This window comes from Pseudophryne corroboree, chromosome 12 (genome assembly GCF_028390025.1).
Source record: "Pseudophryne corroboree isolate aPseCor3 chromosome 12, aPseCor3.hap2, whole genome shotgun sequence".
NCBI lineage: Eukaryota > Metazoa > Chordata > Amphibia > Anura > Myobatrachidae > Pseudophryne > Pseudophryne corroboree.
This window is the reverse complement of record NC_086455.1, coordinates 48,570,504-48,594,940: the sequence shown is the minus strand read 5'-3', so window position 1 is coordinate 48,594,940 and position 24,437 is coordinate 48,570,504. Positions and strand designations below refer to the sequence as shown.

General features: G+C 43.1%; 1 protein-coding gene across 1 annotated transcript in view; it reads right to left on the bottom strand.

Moving 5' to 3' along the window:
• ARHGAP5 (Rho GTPase activating protein 5) overlaps positions 1 to 24,437 on the bottom strand; it is a 157,079-nt gene that overhangs the window by 24,897 nt on the left and 107,745 nt on the right. The window contains exon 3 of the mRNA XM_063947472.1: positions 24,224 to 24,368. Coding sequence (XP_063803542.1) covers positions 24,224 to 24,368 — 145 coding nt within the window. The remainder of the gene's footprint in view (positions 1 to 24,223; positions 24,369 to 24,437) is intronic.

The following is a 24,437-nucleotide window of genomic DNA, read 5'->3' as shown; positions in this document are numbered from 1 at the left end:
ATGGGTCTCCACTATCTCCTCAATGGAAGCGATTACGCCTAATCAGGACTCAGCCTTTTCTATTTTTACTTAAACCACATTGAGCTCCTAGTTTCACATCCCATGTGAACCCTACCCCTTCCCCATAACACAGAGGTTTCCATACTTCCTCCAATCACCCTAGACCAGGGCTGGCCAAACCGGTCCTCGAGATCTACCAACAGTTCATGTTTTCCAGGCCTCCTGGAGATCTGTAGAATTGTCAGTTAGGAATGAATGCAGCACATCTTAATTAGTAATGACTACACCTGTGCACCAGCTAGGTGGTCTGGAAAATGTGAACTGTTGGTAGATCTCAAGGACCAGTTTGGCCAGCCCTGCCCTAGACCATCAGCATTTATTTCACAGCACCACTAGGCCAAAAGTGTCTTGTTGGGATTAGTAAAAAACTAAAATTAAGCGTACCTGTCGTCTTTAGGCACAGTTTTGCAATTGCGGTTCTGTTCATCCAATTATTTTATCATGGTCAGCCACCAGCACTAGTTTTGCATAAAACACTGACTGGAAATCAATTGACGTGGGACTGGACTACCAAACCAGGGCACCCTGAGATGCCACTGCACCCAGTTTGGAAACCACTGTAATAACCCATTTTTTGCTCTCTCTTACCCAAGTGTACGTGTGCTACATGTTTGTTCAGCTTACAACTGATTATAAGGTCAACATTGTTTATCTATGCAGGTGCAGCAGGTAATTATTCAGGTATTCTGATATGTGTGTGTCTTTTCACTTCTTCCCATTGTGTACAAACTTTCTTTTTCTCATCTTCACTGCATTGGTGATCTGCTCCTATATCTGTATTGTTTAAAATTTGTGTTGCTAATATTATAAAAGATATGAATGAAAAAGTAAAAATGCTTAAATAGACATGCATCAAAAATACATGTAATATATAGAAATATAATGTTGAGGCATAAATACAGCTTCTGCTATGGAAAACGGCAAATTAGAGAATGTTGAATATCGTATTATTATTTATGAGCATTTCGCTGCTATAGCTACTACAATAATCTGTTCCATGTCAGAATTAAAAACACACTGGTAGCTTCCATTCATACTTAATACATAGGAGAAAGTCTCTCCATGCCATCAAATACATATACGTATATAGGGTTAAAAAAATAAAGTAGGGAGAAAACATTAAATTGTGAAAAATGGCAAATTAACTCTTTGCGTGCCGGCAAAGGTCTTCGCAATAACAGCTATTACGGACGTGCCTCACTAAAGTAAAAACATACAGGTCACTGTGAGAGACATCTCTTTTATATATATATCCCCAGGCTGTCAAACATCTGAGGCATGTTGTATTAAAAGCACCCCATACCATTCTTAAAACATTCTCTGTTAAATGTGTTTCCCTAAGCTACTAAGCTGAGATGTCCAAAAATGTGCACGTGATATTTAATGCATTTACCCCAAAGGTTGTTGGAAAAAAAAAGCTAAGCACATTACGATTTCTAATGCATTCCAGGAGAAAAGTCAGCTGCAATATAAATATAAACAATACTTCAGTGCCAGAAGCTGGGAGAAAGGAGGGTAAAATGACCCAGTGACGGGCACGTAACATAACTGGTGGTACAGACTGCAATGGGATACAAGAGATGGGCCCTATGCCTCAATATTGGTACAAAGTGTCCCATTAACCCTAGACTAGCTTATTACATAAGTAGAGTTCTATGAGGGGAGGGGGATGCTTGGCTGCTGAGACACTACTGGCTCCTCCAGTATTGTGTATTCACTACATGCACTGAGACCACGCATACTGCTCACAGCTTACCCAAAGAATTATAAATCCTCTTTAGGGAGTGGTCCACAGACCCGTCACAGTTTTCTCTTATTAAAATTCTACCCGACTGGAGATTTTTAAACTTTTATGTTAGAGGAGATCTTCACTTATTTTCAATAAACACCCCTGAAGAAGTCTTATCAGACAAAACGCATTGGATGACAAAAACCTAAGCCAAGCTGTTGAAGAGCTCTTCCCCGGCTGGGGTAGACAGCTAGTTTATCATTGTAACATCAGGCCCACGAATGTCATGATTTGTGTAAAGTAAGAACATTAATTTTTATTGTGAAAGTCTTTTTATTAAAACAATCTTTTAAAGATGAAATGAGCTATTATTGTCTGGGTGTACTCTGGTGTGAGGGTTTATGTTTCATATTAATCTGATAACGACCTCAAAAAATACCCTCCAATCTCCATCCATCAAGAAGTTTATGAAAGAACTGAGGACCTAAGAAATTTAGGGATATTAACACTTGTTACTGAGCACTCTCCTCACTATTCTTGTACCCATTTTCTGTTGGTTCTGTACTGTCAAAAGGACCTGTTTGGGTACAGCAGCTGATTTATACAAGGACAAAACTAACCCAGTTGGGTTTGAGGACTGGTTCCAAATTTTTGTATTTTAGCGCATTTGGGTATTGTTTGTTTTATGACATTCTGTAGTTATAAAGTCTGAGCACAAAAGTCATTATTTCCCCACTACACTCACTTTTTTAATTATAATGTAAAATATTTATTTTTAGATTTTTGTAAGGGTGAAGGAGAGCACTGAGGCTCAACAATTACGTAATCATCCCAAATGTGAGACGCAACAGAATATGCTGTCACTGTATTTTAATCCATATTTCGAGTCCGTCAGCAATGTTAGCTCATTTTTATATCAATAGTGATGTTACTGAAATACATAACAGACCTAGATCATGTTGGATCAGTGTGTGTGTACAAGTGGTGATAGTATGGCAGAGTATATGTACACAAGAGCGGACGCCCTCAGTCAACGAATAGCTAATTTCTTAACTCATGGAGTTGTTTATTCAACAGTAATATGAAGTGTATACACATAAATACATACTTCTAGGAGGGGGGGGGGGGGATTCAACGGTTTTGTGGGTGTCCACTGGTGCAAGTCATTTGTTCCCTCCCTCCATGCTGCGTGTTAGTGCCCATTTCCAGTGGCGTCTGAAGGGGGGTACAGCTCGCACCTGGGTGTCACCCGCCGAAGTGACGGCTCCTGCTCAGTGACAGGAGCTGCACTGTAACATTAAAGCGCGGCAACCCGGCTTCTGTCACTGATCAGGAGCCGGCACTGCGTCAAGAGCACTCCCCTGGGCAGCCTGCTCCTCCCAGACCCCTGGTGTGATGAAAATTGGGTTGAGACGGCTCGCCACACCCCGTCCCGTGAAGCCACACCCCTTTTTGAGTCCGTCGCACCAGGCGTTAAGGGGCAGAGCGACGCCTCTTCCCATAAGTACTGGATTTAACTGCGCAAAATGTTAAGGCTTCAGCTGCATTTGCTGTATTTAATTAATGACCTTGGTAGCATGTATGTCCAGAGTCACATTTATTGAAGCAAACTTGTTTTGCTCTATATAAAATGTCAAAGCGGCAGAACAGGACATCCTCCAGGACGCCATTTTACAGGTACAAAACCAATAAAAGGGAGCGTGTATAAAATGACAAATAAAAAAGGCACAAAAAGGACATCTCACTTATTTAAATGGCAACATAACATTAAACTGCACTTACAACCGACATTTCTACCAAAGTACTGTTCCTGCTGGTTGTAGTGTACGTCTGGTGTTCTATAATAAATACAATGGCCTTATAATGCCGTGTGAGGCTCCAAAACTGCTTATAAGCAGAGAACGATCTCAGCAAAACAGATGAGCGCCGTCTGGCAGGACAGTGAGCAGATGTGATATCTAATGCAGCTGGAACACCCAACTCCCTCTGCTCAGTCTGACCACTAAATGCTTTTCATACCAAGTAGGCTAACACTAACTTTTTGGCACAGTGTAAATTAATCAGACTACATTTATCTACAATACACTTAAGCGGGGTGGATCGCTTGTCATCCAGACAATATCTACCAATACCGATTCAATATTAACGGAAAAATAGACAACGCAGTAGCAACAACTTTCTGAAATAAACCAAAACAGGCATGAGACCGAGGTACAGTGACACGGGTATGGATCATCAAGATCTACATGAAAAAGGTCTACAGTTATTAGGTCAACCACTAATGGTCGACATGACGAAAGGTCGGCAAGTGTAACCCCAATTAGGGTACTGCTTTGCTCGCCATGCTTCGAGCAAGTTTACATTTCCTATCGAAGTCCATGTATAAATTCCACGTATGAAAAAGTTGAATAAAATGCTAAAAAACAAAAAGATGTCGACCATTTGTACCCATCGACCATAAGCGCTGTTGACCTGTTACATGTCAACCTATTGTCCATGTTGATCTAATGCATGTCGACATTTCCATGGTTGACCTATTGCCCAGATACTCAGTGACACATTCTGCACCCAAGTATATCAGCCACAGGATCCAGTGTTTGGTAGTACAGGAACCAAATCTATTTTTACCGACTACAATGGGTTTACTTTATGGTTGTAAGTAAAGCAAAAAAGCAAGATACTGGACCAAACTATGCTGTGCTGCAAGTGGGGCAATTGTAACATGTGCAGAGAGGTTTAGATTTGTGTGGGGTGTGTTCAAAGTGAAATCTAAACTGCAGTGTAAAAATAAAGCAGTCTACAATTTGTGGGCTACATGCAAAAGCAGCCAGTATTTAACTATGTAAAGCAGGGGTGGGGAACCTCAGGCCCGCGGGCCGTATAAGGCCCGCAGAGCCACTTGATCCGGCCCGGCCAGACTCACCTAACCGAGGGAGATGCCGGGCGCCTGCTGAGATTTTGTTACTAGCGGGCTTTCGGCTCCTTCCCCTCAGCAGCAGCCGGAGGCACGACCTCACTCTTGAGCTCTGGCTTCCAGCTCTGGCAGTCTGTGTGTGTGCGGCTGTGTGGTGCTATGGGAGAGATGTCATGACGTCTCTCCCATAGTTCTGAGGAGCGGACGGCCAGGCGGAGGGCAGCGGTCCTGAAGCAGGAGCGGGACTGGAGAGTATTGTGGTTTTTTTTTTCTTTTAATGTGTGTGTAAGCAGTGCTACTAGGGGGCATATCTAATGGGGCATAACAACTGATTGGCGGCATATCTAATGGGGCATAACAAGTGACTGGGGGCATATCAACTGACTGAGGGTATATCTACTGGGGGCATAACTACTGAGTTGGGGCATAACTACTAAGTTGGGGCATAACTACTGGGGGCAGGCTAATTTTTTAGTTGATAATTTTTGTATGGCCCCCGAAGGATTTTATAAATATCCAAATGGCCCTTAGTAGAAAAAAAGGTTCCCCACCCCTGATGTAGCGATTCAATTTAAATGTATTTGCTCCCCTTGCATGGCAACATGGTTTGTTCCACACACAAAGTTACAATACTTGCTTTTTTTGCTTTACTTACAAACATGAATCAGGCCTAATGTGCCCAGAAAACCACCACACCAGAGCACAGGAAAAGTCAGAGACCAATAGTGCAAAGTAGTCATGGGCAAAGCCATTCACTGAACTGAGTTGAGACACATGACTCAGTTCAGTGAAGTGCCTCGGCACATGAGTTACTCATTTGTATTTTAATGTATTGCAGAGACTGCACATGAATCAGTGAGTTGCCAGTGCTGGCAGATCAGTGTTACTAGGGTATTCAATTATCCGCAAATTCGCGCCAATCGGCCGAAATTTGCTGCGAAAACGCTCCGTTTTTCAATTATCCGCAAATTCGCTGCAATTTTCCGCCCGAAATATTTCCGCGGCAATCGGCCGAAAATTGCCGCGAAAACGCTTCGTTTTTCGACCTATTCAATTCCGATCGGGTTTCACCTGAAAATTCTTGCAGTGAAAAGTGCAGGTGAAAATGGGGAAATCAGCCTGTACCCCAAAAAATGCTAAACTAACATAGGAAAACAGAAGAGAAGTGTGTTAGAGATCACATTAGAGAGTTTTTGGGGACTTAAATTGTGTGAAATGGCTGTTATATGCATTTTTTTAAAAATGCAAAAAAATTATAGAAAGCAAGGTTTTTTGAGCAAAATAAATGCTCTCATTAAATTTGGGGTACATGAAAATGGGTATAAGTATATATTTGGGTCATTTTAGGGTACTTAAAAAAAAAAGTGGAAACAGACTGATTGCTCCCATCTGCAAGCCTAAAAACACCTGTCCCACTCATAAAGCACCCCAATATACCTGTCCCATACCTTGAACCCCAATTTCCATCACTTTATACTTTTTCACCCCAAAAATTACATGTCATTATTGGCCAATTAAAAATAATTAAAAACTTCAACGTGCCTAATTAGTCCTTAAGGGGGGTGTCCCAGGAGTTCTGTACCATATCCAAACATTTTTACCTTAAAATAGTGACTTTTCCCAACTTTTCACCTGCTTCAGAGTAGGTGAAGTGAAATTAGTGAAAAAATTATCACCAATAAATTTTCCAGGATAATTGAATAGGCTGTAATTGCGTTTCACGTGAAAAGTCAGTTTTTTCACCCGAAAATCTGACTTTTCACGTGAAAAGTCCGTTATCACTGCTAATTGAATATACCCCTTGGACTCATGGAGGGAGTTATTCAGCTGCAGTGATTGTACAGTGTATTTGGGGGAGGCAGCTGCTTATGCACTGATTGTTAATAATATATTAACATAGATTCACTGCTATGTTGATATATTATTAATAACCACTTATTGCATACTAGTTACAGAATATGCACATTACTTCTGGCTGAGGAGAGAAAGCTTAACAGCCATGCAACACATCATTCAGTCTGTAACTAAACCGAATAAAATATATATATTTTTTTTACTTTGCTAATTGGATGATTTTAGGTGGCTTGGATTTATTATATTATCCACTATCTAGCCTCCAGGGAGTTTGCCACCCGCAATCACATTGAGCAGGAACAGTGAGTTGAGAACACTGTACCACAGGGGCTCCACCTCCTGCAGGCTTATGCTGCATGAATCAGATCCATCCACTGAGTCACTGATACCCCTTTCCCACCTACGAGCACGGGTCGCAGCCGGGTGCCTGACACAGGAGCTGCCCCTGCTGCGATCCGTGCTCGGTCCCTTTCCCATCAGCAATCACAACCCGGCATATGCCGGGTTGGTGACGCTTCTAGTGACGCGGCAGGGGCGGCGCAGGGAGATCACATGATCTCCCAGCGCCGCCCTTCCATACAGTGTAAACGGGAGCCGTGTCGCATCGACACGGCCCCCTGTTTACACTACAACCCTACCCGGATCATTCCCGTGTCCTACCCAGGTAGATAGCCGGGTAGGATTCACGGGTCACTTGTTCCGGGTTGACCCTTTTCCACTTGCAAAAAACACGGGTAAATGCGCGCCCCGTGCATTTACCCGTGTTTTTTGAGCTAGTGGAAAAGGGGTATGAGTCTACACAGTGTACAACTGTCTCAACTCACTGGCAGACTCAGGATGAATCATGATTCATGAAATGGATCAGGCACAGCAGCACAGCACTCACTGACTGGTGAGTCATGACTGCTCTCTCCCCCCTCCCACTGCGTGTCACCTGGTATAGCCTCTGGCCAATCACAGCTAAAGACACTCAGCAGAAGACACTGACTGAACGACACCCTGAGCTTCCTCAATCTGGCTGAAAGGCTGCTGCTGCAGCTGTCTCCACTCATTACACAGTGAGTGACTCGAATCATTCACACTTCCTGATGATTCAAGTCACTGTGTTGAGACAGTGAGTCAGTAGCCATCTCTAGTGTAAAGGGCCCCATACACTAGGACGATAATGCCCGATTCCATCCGATTTCGGCCCGATATATCGGATGAAATCGGACATTTTGGAGATGTTTCTGATCCAAATCGGATGCACATTCCCGTGAGCATCGGATCAGATCCTCCAGATTGAATGTGCTGCACATTCAATCTGTTCCAACCTGGGGGCATGGCTTGGGATCGCCCGAGATACATCGTATGCAAAAGGACAGCCTCCTGGGAGGCTGCCGGGATGAGCGCCTGCGACATGTCAGATGGACATGTCGCAGTAGTGTATGGGGCCCTTAACTATTTCTTGACCTAAAGAGTAGTGATGAGCGGGTTCGGTTTTACTTGGTTTTACTCGGTTCTCAAAACGGCATCTTATTGGCTCACGGATGTCACGTGTTTTGGATAGCCAATAAGATGCCGTTTTGAGAACCGAGTAAAACCGAGTAAAACCGAACCCCGCTCATCACTACTAAAGAGTACATCTCTGGAGTGCGACACTTGATCAATTTCTAGATTGCTGGCTATGAAAAACGTCAGACATCAGAGCAACCGTTTACACTGTGTTTCTGTGCATAATAATTCTGTTTCTGAGAATTACTAAATTAATCCAACTTCCTTCTAGCTAAAATGAATAGGAATGTATTCTACTGCTCAATATACCAGCGAGCCTCCTTTATATATTAATTTACATAATTGCTTTATATAATTGTACATACTGCTTATAAGGCTTAAGGGGAGGTTTATAAAATGTTAGAGAGAGATAAGGTTCTAACCAATCAATTTCTTTAATTTTTCTAGCACACACTGTAAAACAAGAGAAGCCAATTGGTTAGTACCTTCTCTTTCTCCAAGATTTGATACCTCTCCCCTGTAAGCATGAATGATCAACCAAAACATGCAAACACTTCGCTAAGAATTATTTTATTATTTTAAACCAATATATTTTTAAATAAATGCCTGATAAGAGTGTTGCTGCAATGGGCATGTCATAAATACCAGAATCTGGCACAGTTTCACATGGGTACCGTAGATCATGCCAGCCAATACAGGCAGCATTCAACACCATCAGATTTGATCTAATTGATGGTAGAAATGGCAGGATGGCAGGAGAAGAGACAAGGAATGAGAGCGTTAGGAGGAACAGGTCAGGCTATTCCGTTACGGCGGATAGAAAGGGTTACAGTAACCTGAACTGGATTAGGAGAGGAGAGCTACATGGGAAAAGAATTGTCATGAAAAGAAACCTAGGCAGCTATCAATTTTAATACTGAAATTATTTTCTTTCTACAGTCTGATAGCCATTGAGGAATCTTCCATTGACTGCGCTGAGAAACAGTGCGTAGTAAGGCCCAATGTAACATACCTCAATAGCTTTTCAACAACACTTAAAAATACACTTGCTAATGTCCCTTTAGATGAGCTCAATTCAGGGTTGGAAAAAAAGACCGGTTTAAAAAAAAAAAAAAAAAAAAAAAAAAAAAAAAAAACATCCTTTCATTAAAACTATTTTTTTTTTTTTTTTTTTTTTGCATTAATGCTTTGATGAGAAAAAAATGAATCCTGCTTATTATATGGATACTGTGAAACATTGCAATGTATTTTAAACGGGTGTGGATCATTGCATCGACAGTTTCTAGGTTGACAATGTTTGGGTCGACCACTACAGGTCGACAGTCACTAGGTCGACAGGGGTTCTAGGCCGACAGTTCAAAAGGTCGACATAAGTTTTTCAGGTGTCGTTTTCTCCGTACAGTGACCGGGAAGTCCAATTAGTGCACCGTATCCGCTCGCCATGCTTCGGGCAAGGTGCCTCGCTCTGCTACAGCTGCGCTCGGCACAGGTTACTATTCCCAATCGTAGTCCACGTGGATCGTTAAGTATGAAAAAGTTAAAAAAAAAAAAGATTTATTTTTTTTAAAAACTCATGTCATCCTTTTGACCTGTCGACCTAGAACATGTCGACCTAGAACCCGTCGACCAATAGTGGTCGACCTAAACATTGTCGACCTCGACACTGTCGACCTAGACACTGTCGATCTTCAGACCGGATCCCATTTGACACCATGATCAACCCTTTTTCAATGCTTTCTAACATTAACAATCCAATCATTAGACTTTGATATGATTTATTTTACATCTTTCAATAAAACAAAACATCTGGTTTAAACCAGCAAACCCTGACCGAATGTTAATATTAAAAAATAAATGCATTTAAATAAAGGAAGTCAGAAGACCACTTCTCCATTCTTCCGGAGGTCTGATACAAGTGGAGTAATTGCCCACAGCAACCAAATCGCTTCTACCAAGCATTTATCAAGTATACGCCATACACTGATGGAAGCTGCTTGGTTGCTATTGTCAACTTCTCCACTAGCCCACTCTTTATAATATTTAATACATCGCTCCTTAAGGGCCGAATTCAACTTTTACTGTAAAAAAAGCTCATTTACCCCATATGGTGAAACGTGATTATTCAGTTGTCAGCGAAAACTGTTTCACCGTAATTTGACAGCAAATTTTAATTCACCAACTCTGAGCAAGTGATTAACGTGGGGAAAATCCCTATTTTAAATTAAAAATGTCGGGATTTAGTTCAGAGCCCCTGGAACACCCCTCTGAATGACTAATTAGGCACTTTTAAAGTTTTTAACTATTCTTAACTGGCCAATAAGGACATGTCATTTTGGGGTTAAAAAGTGCAAAAAGATGGATATTGGGGTACAAAAATAAGAATTTACTTACCGATAATTCTATTTCTCGGAGTCCGTAGTGGATGCTGGGGTTCCTGAAAGGACCATGGGGAATAGCGGCTCCGCAGGAGACAGGGCACAAAAAAGTAAAGCTTTACTAGGTCAGGTGGTGTGCACTGGCTCCTCCCCCTATGACCCTCCTCCAGACTCCAGTTAGGTACTGTGCCCGGACGAGCATACACAATAAGGGAGGCATTTTGAATCCCGGGTAAGACTCATACCAGCCACACCAATCACACCGTACAACTTGTGATCTAAACCCAGTTAACAGTATGACAACAGAAAGGGCCTCTTAAAGATGGCTCCTTAACAATAACCCGAATTAGTTAACAATAACTATGTACAAGTATTGCAGATAATCCGCACTTGGGATGGGCGCCCAGCATCCACTACGGACTCCGAGAAATAGAATTATCGGTAAGTAAATTCTTATTTTCTCTATCGTCCTAAGTGGATGCTGGGGTTCCTGAAAGGACCATGGGGATTATACCAAAGCTCCCAAACGGGCGGGAGAGTGCGGATGACTCTGCAGCACCGAATGAGAGAACTCCAGGTCCTCCTTTGCCAGGGTATCAAATTTGTAAAATTTTACAAACGTGTTCTCCCCCGACCACGTAGCTGCTCGGCAGAGTTGTAATGCCGAGACCCCTCGGGCAGCCGCCCAAGATGAGCCCACCTTCCTTGTGGAGTGGGCTTTTACAGTTTTAGGCTGTGGCAGGCCTGCCACAGAATGTGCAAGTTGAATTGTGTTACAAATCCAACGAGCAATCGACTGCTTAGAAGCAGGTGCGCCCAACTTGTTGGGTGCATACAATATAAACAGCGAGTCAGATTTTCTGACTCCAGCCGTCCTTGCAATGTATATTTTTAAGGCTCTGACAACGTCCAACAACTTGGAGTCCTCCAAGTCGCTAGTGGCCGCAGGCACCACAATAGGTTGGTTCAGATGAAATGCTGATACCACTTTAGGGAGAAAATGCGGACGAGTCCGCAGTTCTGCCCTATCCGAATGGAAGATTAGATAAGGACTTTTATAAGATAAAGCCGCCAATTCAGATACTCTCCTGGCAGAGGCCAGGGCTAGTAACATAGTCACTTTCAATGTGAGATATTTCAAATCCACCTTTTTCAATGGTTCAAACCAATGGGATTTGAGGAAATCTAAAACTACATTTAGATCCCACGGTGCCACCGGAGGCACCACAGGAGGCTGTATATGCAGTACTCCCTTGACAAAAGTCTGGACCTCAGGGACAGAGGCCAATTCTTTTTGGAAGAATATTGACAGGGCCGAAATTTGAACCTTAATGGATCCCAATTTGAGACCCATAGATAATCCTGATTGCAGGAAATGTAGGAAACGACCCAGTTGGAATTCCTCCGTCGGAACCCTCCGATCCTCGCACCACGCTACATATTTTCGCCAAATGCGGTGATAATGTTTCACGGTGACTTCCTTCCGTGCCTTAATCAAGGTAGGAATGACTTCTTCTGGAATGCCTTTCCCTTTTAGGATCTGGCGTTCAACCGCCATGCCGTCAAACGCAGCCGCGGTAAGTCTTGAAAAGGACAGGGACCCTGCTGTAGCAGGTCCCTTCTCAGAGGTAGAGGCCACGGTTCGTCCGTGATCATCTCTTGAAGTTCCGGATACCAAGTCCTTCTCGGCCAATCCGGAACCACTAGTATTGTTCTTACTCTTCTTTGCCGTATGATCTTCAATACCTTTGGTATGAGCGGCAGAGGAGGAAACACATACACTGACTGGTACACCCAAGGAGTTACCAGTGCGTCCACAGCTATTGCCTGTGGATCTCTTGACCTGGCGCAATATTTGTCCAGTTTTTTGTTGAGGCGAGACGCCATCATGTCTACAATTGGTCTTTCCCAACGGTCTATTAACATGTTGAAGACTTCTGGATGTAGACCCCACTCTCCCGGATGAAGATCGTGTCTGCTGAGGAAGTCTGCTTCCCAGTTGTCCACGCCCGGGATGAACACTGCTGACAGTGCTATCACGTGATTCTCCGCCCAGCGAAGAATCTTGGCAGCTTCTGCCATTGCACTCCTGCTTCTTGTGCCGCCCTGCCTGTTTACATGGGCGACCGCCGTGATGTTGTCCGACTGAATCAACACCGGCTTTCCTTGCAGGAGAAGTTCCGCCTGGCTTAGAGCATTGTAGATTGCTCTTAGTTCCAGAATGTTTATGTGAAGAGACTTTTCCAGACTCGTCCATACTCCCTGGAAGTTTCTTCCTTGTGTGACTGCTCCCCAGCCTCTCAGGCTGGCGTCCGTGGTCACCAGGATCCAATCCTGAATGCCGAATCTGCGGCCTTCTAATAGGTGAGCCTTCTGCAACCACCACAGAAGTGACACCCTTGTCTTTGGTGACAGGGTTATTCGCAGGTGCATCTGCAGATGCGACCCTGACCATTTGTCCAACAGATCCCTTTGGAATATTCTTGCATGGAATCTGCCGAATGGAATTGCTTCGTAAGAAGCCACCATTTTTCCCAGGACTCTTGTGCATTGATGTACTGACACTTTTCCTGGTTTTAGGAGGTTCCTGACCAGATCGGATAACTCCTTGGCTTTTTCCTCTGGAAGGAAAACCTTTTTCTGAACCGTGTCCAGAATCATTCCTAGGAACAGCAGACGAGTTGTCGGGATTAAATGGGATTTTGGAATATTCAGAATCCACCCTTGTTGTCTTAGCACCTCTTGAGATAGTGCTAAAGCTGTCTCCAGCTGTTCTCTGGACCTTGCCCTTATTAGGAGATCGTCCAAGTATGGGATAACTAATACGCCTTTTCTTCGAAGAAGAATCATCATCTCGGCCATTACCTTGGTAAAGACCCGAGGCGCCGTGGACAATCCGAACGGCAGCGTCTGAAACTGATAGTGACAGTTTTGAACAATGAACCTGAGGTACCCCTGGTGTGCGGGGTAAATCGGAACGTGTAGATACGCATCCTTGATGTCCAAGGATACCATAAAGTCCCCTTCTTCCAGGTTCGCTATCACTGCTCTGAGTGACTCCATCTTGAACTTGAACTTTTTTATGTAGAGGTTCAAGGACTTCAGATTTAGAATAGGCCTTACCGAGCCATCCGGCTTCGGTACCACAAATAGAGTGGAATAATACCCCTTTCCTTGTTGTAATAGGGGTACTTTGACTATCACCTGCTGAGCGTACAGCTTGTGAATGGCTTCCAACACCCTCTCCCTTTCGGAAGAGACGGTTGGTAAGGCAGACTTCAGGAAACGATGAGGAGGATCCGTCTCTAATTCCAACCTGTACCCCTGAGATATTATCTGCAGGATCCAGGGGTCTACCTGCGAGTGAGCCCACTGCGCGCTGTAATTTTTGAGACGGCCCCCCACTGTCCCCGAGTCCGCTTGAGAGGCCCCAGCGTCATGCTGAGGTTTTTGCAGGAGCCGGGGAGGGCTTCTGTTCCTGGGAAGGAGCTGCCTGTTGGTGTCTCTTCCCTCTTCCTCTGCCTCGTGGCAGGTACGACAAGCCCTTTGCTCTCTTATTTTTGTAGGAGCGAAAAGGCTGCGGTTGAAAGGTCGGTGCCTTTCTCTGTTGGGGAGTGACTTGAGGTAAAAAAGTGGATTTCCCGGCAGTAGCCGTGGCCACCAAGTCTGATAGACCAACTCCAAATAACTCCTCCCCTTTATACGGCAAAACCTCCATGTGACGTTTTGAATCCGCATCGCCTGTCCACTGTCGTGTCCATAAGGCTCTTCTGGCTGAAATGGACATAGCACTCACCCGAGATGCCAGTGTGCAAATATCCCTCTGTGCATCACGCATATAGATAAATGCATCCTTTATTTGTTCTAACGACAGTAAAACATTGTCCCTATCTAGGGTATCAATATTTTCAATCAGGGATTCTGACCAAACTACTCCAGCACTGCACATCCAGGCAGTTGCTATAGCTGGTCGTAGTATAACACCTGCATGTGTGTATATATTCTTTTGAATAACTTCCATCTTTCTATCTGATGGATCCTTAAGTGCGGCCGTCTCAGGAGAGGGTAACGCCACTTGTTTGGATAAGCGTGTGAGCGCCTTGTCCACCTTAGGGGGTGTTTCCCAGCGCGCCCTAACCTCTGGCGGGAAAGGGTATAATGCCAATAACTTTTTTGAAATTATCAACTTTTTATCAGGAGCAACCCACGCTTCATCACACACGTCATTTAATTCTTCTGATTCAGGAAAAACTGTTTGTAGTTTTTTCACACCATACATAATACCCTGTTTTACGGTATCTGTAGTATCAGCTAAATGTAACGTCTCCTTCATTGCCAAAATCATATAACGTGTGGCCCTACTGGAAAATACGTTTGAATTTCTACCGTCGTCACTGGAATCAGTGCCCGTGTCTGGGTCTGTGTCGACCGACTGAGGCAAAGGGCGTTTTACAGCCCCTGACGGTGTTTGAGGCGCCTGGACAGGCATTAATTGATTGTCCGGCCGCCTCATGTCCTCAACTGACTGTTTAAGGGAAGATAAACCATCACGTAATTCCACAAATAAAGGCATCCATTCTGGTGTCGACCCCCTGGGGGGTGACATCTGCATATTTGGCAATTGCTCCGCCTCCACACCAATATCGTCCTCATACATGTCGACACCACGTACCGACACACACCGCAAACTCACAGGGAATGCTCTAATGAAGACAGGACCCACTAGCCCTTTTGGGGAGACAGAGGGAGAGTCTGCCAGCACACACCACAAAGCGCTATATATACAAGGGATATCCTTATATTAAGTGCTCCCTTATAGCTGCTTTAATATATATATATATAGCCATTAATGTGCCCCCCCTCTCTGTTTTACCCTGTTTCTGTAGTGCAGTGCAGGGGAGAGACCTGGGAGCCGTTCTGACCAGCGGAGCTGTGACAGAAAATGGCGCCGTGTGCTGAGGAGATAGGCCCCGCCCCTTTTTCGGCGGGTTCTTCTCCCGCTATTTTTCCAGTCAGGCAGGGGTTAAATATCTCCATATAGCCCCTATGGGCTATATGTGAGGTATTTTTAGCCTTGTATAAGGTTTATATTTGCCTCTCAGAGCGCCCCCCCCCAGCGCTCTGCACCCTCAGTGACTGCCCAGTGAAGTGTGCTGAGAGGAAAATGGCGCACAGCTGCAGTGCTGTGCGCTACCTTATGAAGACTGAGGAGTCTTCAGCCGCCGGTTTCCGGACCTCTTCACGCTTCAGCATCTGCAAGGGGGTCGGCGGCGCGGCTCCGGGACCGGACTCCACGGCTGGGCCTGTGTTCGATCCCTCTGGAGCTAATGGTGTCCAGTAGCCAAGCAGCAAATCCACTCTGCATGCAGGTGAGTTTACTACTTTCCCCCTAAGTCCCACGTTGCAGTGATCCTGTTGCCAGCAGGACTCACTGTAAAGAAAAAAACCTAAACTAAACTTTCTCTAAGCAGCTCTTTAGGAGAGCCACCTAGATTGCACCCTTCTCGTTCGGGCACAAAATCTAACTAGAGTCTGGAGGAGGGTCATAGGGGGAGGAGCCAGTGCACACCACCTGACCTAGTAAAGCTTTACTTTTTTGTGCCCTGTCTCCTGCGGAGCCGCTATTCCCCATGGTCCTTTCAGGAACCCCAGCATCCACTTAGGACGATAGAGAAATATGGGATAGGTATATTGGAGTGCTCTGTGAGTGGGACAAGTGTTTCTAGACTTTAGGTGGGAGTAATCGGTCTGTTTCCATAATTTTTTTTAAAGTCCCCTAAAATGACCCAAAAATATACTTATACCAACTTTTTTTTAACCCCAAATTCAATGAGTGCACTTATTTTGCTGCAAAAAAAATAAATAGCTTTCTATCATTAAAAAAAAAAAAAAAAATGCATACAACAACCATTTGACCCAATTTAAGTACCAGAAATACTTTTATTATAACCAATAATAAACGTCTATACTGTTACCCAATGTTAGTTTAGCTTTTTTGGGGGAATACAGGCAAATGTACCCATTTTTCACTTTTGGCACAAATTTTCACAGAAATCTGGTTTTCGTAATTTTTAAATTGACTTCGCAAATTGTGGGAGCGCGTATACGGTATTTTTGTGGCCAAAAAGATGCCAAGGCGGCAAAGCCAGCAATGACTGTAAATAACCGTGATTTTACTGCTGATTGAGTTAGCCCCATAGTCTGCTGGCAGATACAACCTATCACCAGAGTGACAATGATTGTACCTTGTTTGTTCACCTACCCCATTATTAAATGTGTGATAATCCCATAATAATACAATATACTGTTACATGCATAGGCCAAAATCTACGCACCAACACTTTAAATCTAATTTTCCTACACAAAGGAATAGGATAACACTGTCTACCACAGAATAAAGTAGATAATCTGCCATAAAGAAACTTCATTTTACTCTAACACAGATTATACAGTATGGAGAAACACACAGCAAGGGTTCGTTAGCAGCACGCTGAGTGCAGTCATTTAGTACAAGATTACTGCACCACTAATACTATCAATTTAATAGACACTAAGATTAAAGAGAGGAATCACAACAAATGTAATAGTAATGCATACTTTATTCTTAGCATCAATCACAATAAATACTGACTGCATGTTCTGCCTACTTTATACTAAGCTGTGTTTGGGAAAGATGACACTATTACTTGGCTGGAAGTGATGGTATGCACAAGCTTAGGTTTTCCTCTTTTGTCATGTACACTCAGACAATAAGGGGGAGATTCAAATGTTTGAAAAGTCAGTTGGGAGTCTGTTTTTTCCTATCTAATAGACAGGGGAAAACACACACCCAACCGACTTCTCAAACATTTGACTCTCCCCCTAAATGTTTTGTGTGCAGCAAGCACAAAAATTTCACCCAATAGTAAGTACAGAGATCAATAATAATAAAAACTAATACAGTTTTTCTTTAAGTACAGTATCAAACCAAGCTAGAGAACTGAAGGCCTTAACAAGTCCATGTGCAGAGACCTCAGGAAGCCACCATGAGTTATGCAGCACTCGCCTAAAAACACCAAGCATTAATCTTATTCTGTGAACGGGATCGGTATGAAATACCTCCGGTCGAAATCCCAAAAGCAACTGACAGACAGTCAAAATACTGACATGTAAAATGCAGACAGGTAAAAAAAACGACATGCATTTTTCATTGTTTTTGTGTGTGTGTGTGTGTGTGTATGTCGACATGGACACCATATAAAAGTGTACCGCTGCGCTCGCCATGCTTCGGGCGCGGTGCCTCACTGCGCTCAGCACACTATTATATTCCCCCTCCAGGTCCACTGGGATAGTAAAAGTATGAACAAGTCGGTTTCAATGAAAAAATCATGTCGGCATTTTGACATGTTGGCATTTTGTCCATGTCGGTATTTTGACCATCGGTCAATTGCTGTCAGGATTTCGACTGTCGGGATTTTGATTGGAGGTAAATTGACTGCATCCCCTGTGAACACATGCCACAGATAAGAAATCACAACCCATAGTAATAGCCCCTACACATTAGCCAGGTGCCCGACAGACGACCCAGCGCCGGAGATGAGGGTGACGGGGATGGGGTTCTTCACTCCCTGACGTCACCCGGCCCCAGAGCCTTGCATACTAACGTGGACAATATTGTCCATATTGGCTTGCAGGCATAAACGAGTCAACACCTATGATGAACGAGCGCGGGGCCGCGCATCGTTCGTCGTTGGTGCCTACACACTAAAAGATATGAACAATTTCTCGTTCATTACTGAACTAGATTGTTGATATCGGACGCACACATCGGCCAGTGTGTGTAGAGCCCTTAAGAACTTAAAATCACTGCATGCAAGAGAAATATAAAGTTTCATGAACACACTTTCCAACTTAGGCGCTCACACTTGGAACACTTCCCTTAATGATTTTTATGGGATGCGTGCACCGAGATCCTCGTTTATTACTTCCAGGTGATTTGTATAGTCACTCTCCCTATACAAATCACCTGGAAGTAATACACGAGGATCTCGGTGCATATTTGTTTTCTCTTGCATGTACGAGGACATTCCGTGAGGAATTGGAGAGAATTTCAAGACGCATCCCATAAAAATCATTAAGGGAAGTGTTCAAGTGTGAGCTCCTGAGCGCTACATTTTGATTTTTTTTGTATATTGTCTGTTCTTTGGAATTGTTTGTGGTTCCTGTTAAAAATATTTCTCAGGTTGCTCCACAATAATGCATAGAAGCACCTCAAAAACCTTTTTTTAGAGCACTTTCCAACTGTTGGTGTACTTATTTTGAGTGTGCACACACATAAAAAAAAAGAAATCTACAACACTGCATTTGACAACATACACAGTAGGACAAGAAAAAAAGGAATTAAATTCCCTAACAGAGTTCGCTACAAAGTCCAGATATTTCATCATAGGACATTATTAAGAATATTTTCTCTTGCGAGATACTTTAGATTAGTAGCCAATGCTATAGATCATGTGACCCACAGTGTGCGGTGACAAAATTCTCCTCTTTCCTGAGCTGTTCCTGATATGGGGAAAATGCTACACTTCCATCTCATAATCTGCCTGACTCTGTGAGGGACTCACAAGACATTGCAGAGGCTCAGAGGCTGCTGTTAAAAACAAACTGCATTACAAAAAGGAATGATATGCTCGTTACTGTAAACGATGAATATAAGACATCAGCTGTGGAGTTTCACGGCCTGAAAGAATACTTATACCAGCATTAAACTCTTTGTGACTTCTAATACCCTTATTTACAGTAATGAGTACAGAATAGCACATCATTAGAAACACAGAATTTGATGGCAGTTGAGAACCACTTGGCCCATCCAGCCTGCCCTAAACACATGTATATGCTCACATCTACACACTGGCGTTCATATTTGCTGGGAGCCGATTAACCAACCAGTATATTTTTGGACTGTGGGAGAAAACCGGAGAACACAGAGAAAACCCACGCAAGCATAGGGAGAATATACAAACTCCACACAGTTAGGTCGGTGGATTCAACACATTTCTAACAGGAACATTAAAAAGGTCAGATACGGAATTAATCAGTTGTAACAGTGGTTCCCAAACACGGTTCTCAAGCCACCGTAACATAACAGTCCAGGTTTTAAGGCTTTCCATGGCTGAGCAGATGGTCAATTCAAACTAAGGCACTGATTAATTCACATGTGCTCGAAGCATTGTTATCCTTAAAACCTGGAACATTAGGGTGCCTTGAGGACAGCGTTTGGGAACCCCCGACTTATAACAATCGAGAGAAAGGGGGACGATTTAACAACCCAGTTTAAATATTATAATGAAAAATCAGAGAAACGCAATGTACGCAACAGCGGTAAGTATCAAACAAACATTCTCAGGCAGTAGTCCTAGGCATGGCGTGACAAAGTATTTGCAACAGATGAACCCTCTATTTATTTAAGCTGGGTGACTGGGACGGCATCTGCTTCAGCAGAGCGGCGTGTGGCTGGGCTCTAACAACACAGCTTGTGTTGCCTACCAAATACTTCACACAGAACCAACAGTTCTTTAACACCTTCTTCAATTGGAATAGCTGCAAGGTACAGAACAGCAGATTTAAATGGTATCTAAAGGTAGTTAACACATTCCCTGCCGCATTAATAGCCAACGTATTGCCAGAACACCTTCAAAGTGCTCTGACAACAGATGGTGGCCTTATAGGACAAGTTACTAAGAGGCTGGCGGAGTTTAGCTGGTAGAATGAAAAGAAGTGGGGGTAAAATGCCACTTCATAGAAAGATCCAATATAAAAAGGGGTTAACAGCAGCCGTGTGCTGCAGACACTATCTGTACCATGTGCTTCACAACATTAAACCACTGGTTTTATTTAATATCACCGTTCTATATAACTTTGTTTTATGTTTCAGTGTATTGTGGGGCTCGTCTTGCTGAAAGAAAACAAAATGTACCTAAAATATTAAGTTATTACTTTGTAAAAAGTCAGCCAATTAATCAGTCAACGTTAATGCTGCTGTAGCCACTGGTGGCCCTTTCCGAAAATGCCAAAAGACTTTGTCAGCTTCAGTGTCTAGTGATTCATAATTCTACTAATGAGCAAAAAAGCGAAGCGATATACGCGGCAATTCAATTCAGCCAAATGTGTGCAGTCAAACATCGCAGCAATGTTCCGGTGGCATGTTGCGTGGCGCGGAATCCATTTTCCAATTGCTTTACAGAAAATTTACTGGAAAATAAAAATACAGACCTGTACCGCAGGTGCTAACAGTAACAAGGGTTACAAAATAATAAACTGATAAATGTCTATTTGTAAGACTGAGGATAAACAGTGTAATTGCTGCTGGTCAGATACTTGGTACATCTACAGACTGTACAACAAGACTCTACAACATAGAGGATTCAGCCATATTTATTGTAATCTCTGCAGAAGGCACCTGGTATCTTGGCAGAGCATCCACACTAGCAGTCAGACTTCCCTCTTGTTAGCAATAGTCTACAGAGTGACAGCTTAGTAATTACATTATGTAGGACTATACCCTTCACATCAAGATAGCTGCTTTTATACAACTTCAAGGACAGTTTCTTTTCCATTCTTTTAGAGACATTCTAGACGTGAACCTACAGATGTGCCCAGCCTCAAGCTTTGCAGCGAACGGATCGCGTGGTCGAATGCATTGAGATTATTTGCACCTGCCTGAAACCAGATTACAGAAACGTATGCACCGGGAGATTTTATGGATCGCAGGTGCGTGTGCAGTGCCCACGCACATTCACAGGCACTCTAGTTGCGTAAATCGACTCGCGATTGCTGCGGCAAAGATGAGGGCTGTCACATCAGTCAATTCCACCTTCCGAATCAATATCAGGAATATTCGGGCTGTAATGTATTACTGAGCGAGCAATATTTTAGCCACAGTTAGGCCAGGTACAATGTGTTCCCGGCCGATATATCGTACCATGTGTACACAATTCACGATGCAGTGGTACGATGGGCTGATGTAGCATGCCATTTGTTAATTATATCTTCTGATTGACCATGCAGTATGGCCAACCAGAAGATATCGCGTACAACCAATTTGCGCGGAAACACTATATCATGCCATTGTTATTGCAGTGTGTACCTGGCATTAGTTGATGCAAGACTTTTAGAAGCTGTCTGAAAAGGCATTATAATGACATATGTGTTTTCAATACAGGTACAACAGCGATAAGCTGACATGGCTGGTTCTGGCACTGTGCCAGAATACCCCAATTTGCCAGATTATCAATGGTATCAGCGGCATCCTGACACCCCCCCCCCCCCCCCCAGCCTAATTCTACCCTGCAGCCCAACTCCCCCTTCCCCCCAGCAGCACCTAAACCTCCTGCAGCCCGTCTCCCCGACGCTGACTAACTAAGCCCTCCTGCAACTAAACCCCCCCCCCACCCCCCCGGCACCTGAAGAGTCTGGATTAAAAGAGGTGCCAATATAATCGATACTGTACCTTGTTATATTATGTCATATTTTGAATATGGTACTTTTTGCGTAAGTCTATTTTCTAGAATTAAAATAAATATTAGAAATTTAAAAAAAAGGTATTTTCCATCTGACTTTTTTTGGCTTCTATATACAGTATATATGGCAGGATTCTCATGAATACAGTTGACTGTGAGAGGCAATTCCATTAGCAGCGATAGCGGTGTCCAAGAACCGGTGGAAGCAGCGGCACATCATGGTAACCAACATCACAACCCAGCACAGAATTATGTGCGATGCTTATCTGACCATTAGCCGGAATGTGTACAGCCCATTTACAGCCCACGCAGCTCTCCAGAGGTTACAGTCTCTAGTTCACACTTTGTAATTACTTATCAGCTATCGTAAGCGCAAACATACAGTCATTTCACACTATCCAATCATTTTTGATATGTTCAATATTAGGAGTGTCAACAAATGTTCTAATGCTTGATGCATGTTTTACTGCATTTAAATAGTAAATACTTTCAAGAGCCTTATGATGCCATTCCTACTTTGACAATGATATGAGTACAGGTTACGGAACAAATTAGTTGGATCTTAAATTTGGGTATGTTTTTCCATTCTTATAATTTGAGCCAATGTGAAGACTAAATATACAAGTCCCCAATATCATTCTGGAATTGTGTTCTTAGTCTGATTATTCCTGGGCCATAACCACAACTAATAGTTTCCGTATGCACAATATACATAAAACGCTGCGTACAAACAATTGTAAAGTTGTTACTAAACATGGTTAAAACATTGCCTACAAACAATTGTAAAGTGGTTACTAAACTCACCAAACAAACTAGACACAAATTCTTAAATATTTTCTAGAAGTTGCCAGTGTCTACTGCATCATCTTAGCAAGGTAGAACAGAAAGCAGAAACCACCTTCTCCATATACAAACAAAACATCATATTTTTTTTCTTTTTTTGTTTTAGTCTTCCAGGCTACAGATAAAATCAGCATACAGCAACTCATATTAATATTTTCACCGCCAGAAGGATTTTGTAGACTCTGCTCCTGTTATAGCTTAGGGGGAAATTCAATTAGCCACATCAATTTACAGCTGGCTAATTGAAGTAGTGGGGCTATTCAATTAGCTCCAAAGGGAGCCCGCAGACTGCAGTTAACAGGAATTTTTATCAGAGCCTGAGAAGGCTCAATAAGAATTCCCCGATAAATAGCCCAATTTCGGACGCAGCGACCGTGTTAACCCACAGGTCTGGGAATTTATCCTGGGATGAGAAAAAGGGACTCTAACCGAATAGAACCGGGCGTTAAAATCCTAGTCTACCACCCTTTAAACACGCAATAAAGTCCCGAATCTAATTGAATTCCCCTTTGTGCTTAGACTTTTTTCACTCTTATTTTATTACTAGAACATGATGTGTTAACATTACGTATAATAGTTGTAGAAGTTACTGTCCACTGTCAAACAAGCCAATGTATGTAAACATATACTATGATGCTACAGGCAACGTAGGAGAGGACTGGTCTTCAATGGCTCATCTGTGGGAAAGGATTACAACTTTAGTCAAACATGGAAGGTACACACCAGTGATCACTATGCCTTCAAGAGGGGATAGTGCAAATATCATGACATTTGGAGTTACTGGTATCACTCCCAATTTGATACACAATTATTGACCCCTGGGGATGACTAAAACTGCTATAGAGCCAGAATTTTACTTTGGGCACATTGTCTGCCCAGCAAACACAGAGAGAGAGAGAGAGAGAGAGAGAGAGAGAGAGAGGAGACAGAGTGTAGTCACATGATCAACACTCAGAATCTCTACACTCATAAAATGACAACAATATACATGCCTAGATTATGAACATATCGGCGTAAGGGTTGGGTTTCGATAGTATGGTGGACAATCCCACCGTCGACATGCATTTCACCATAATGTCAATGTTGACAGAGTGAATGCTGACATGGAAAATGCCGACTTGGACCCTGTTGAGATTTGCAATGTCGACATTCTTGCGACATGCTGAATATCGCCATTATGAATGCCTAACACCTATTCCACACCCAAAGAGAGACAGAAATATTATGGTGTAAGCTTCTGTACATTTTTTACCAATCTCCGTTTACTGTATATTGCATCTTCCCAGTGCTGAATTGTACACCAGGTAGCTATGTACTATAGATCGCCATATGCTACCTAGTACAACTAGAAGTAATGGGCACTCTAGTGGAAGTATCAGTCCTGATTTATAACTGATGGCAACAGAAAACAAAGTTAAAACAAATAAGAATTTGACATGCACTTATGGATCCATACCTGACTCTTCAATGAAGTCCACGCACTTCTTCACAAAGACGGGAATCGGCCTCTCTGGGCTTACCAGCTCATGAAGGGGCTTGCCAAAGTAATTGCTCTCCCAGTTCCTACGCGTTGGTGGGTTAAACGGCTTGTTTTTCTTTTTCTACCCCAGAAAAAAAAAAAAAAAAACATTCAAGTTATGCATAAACGTAGAGCAACTTAAACTTGGTCA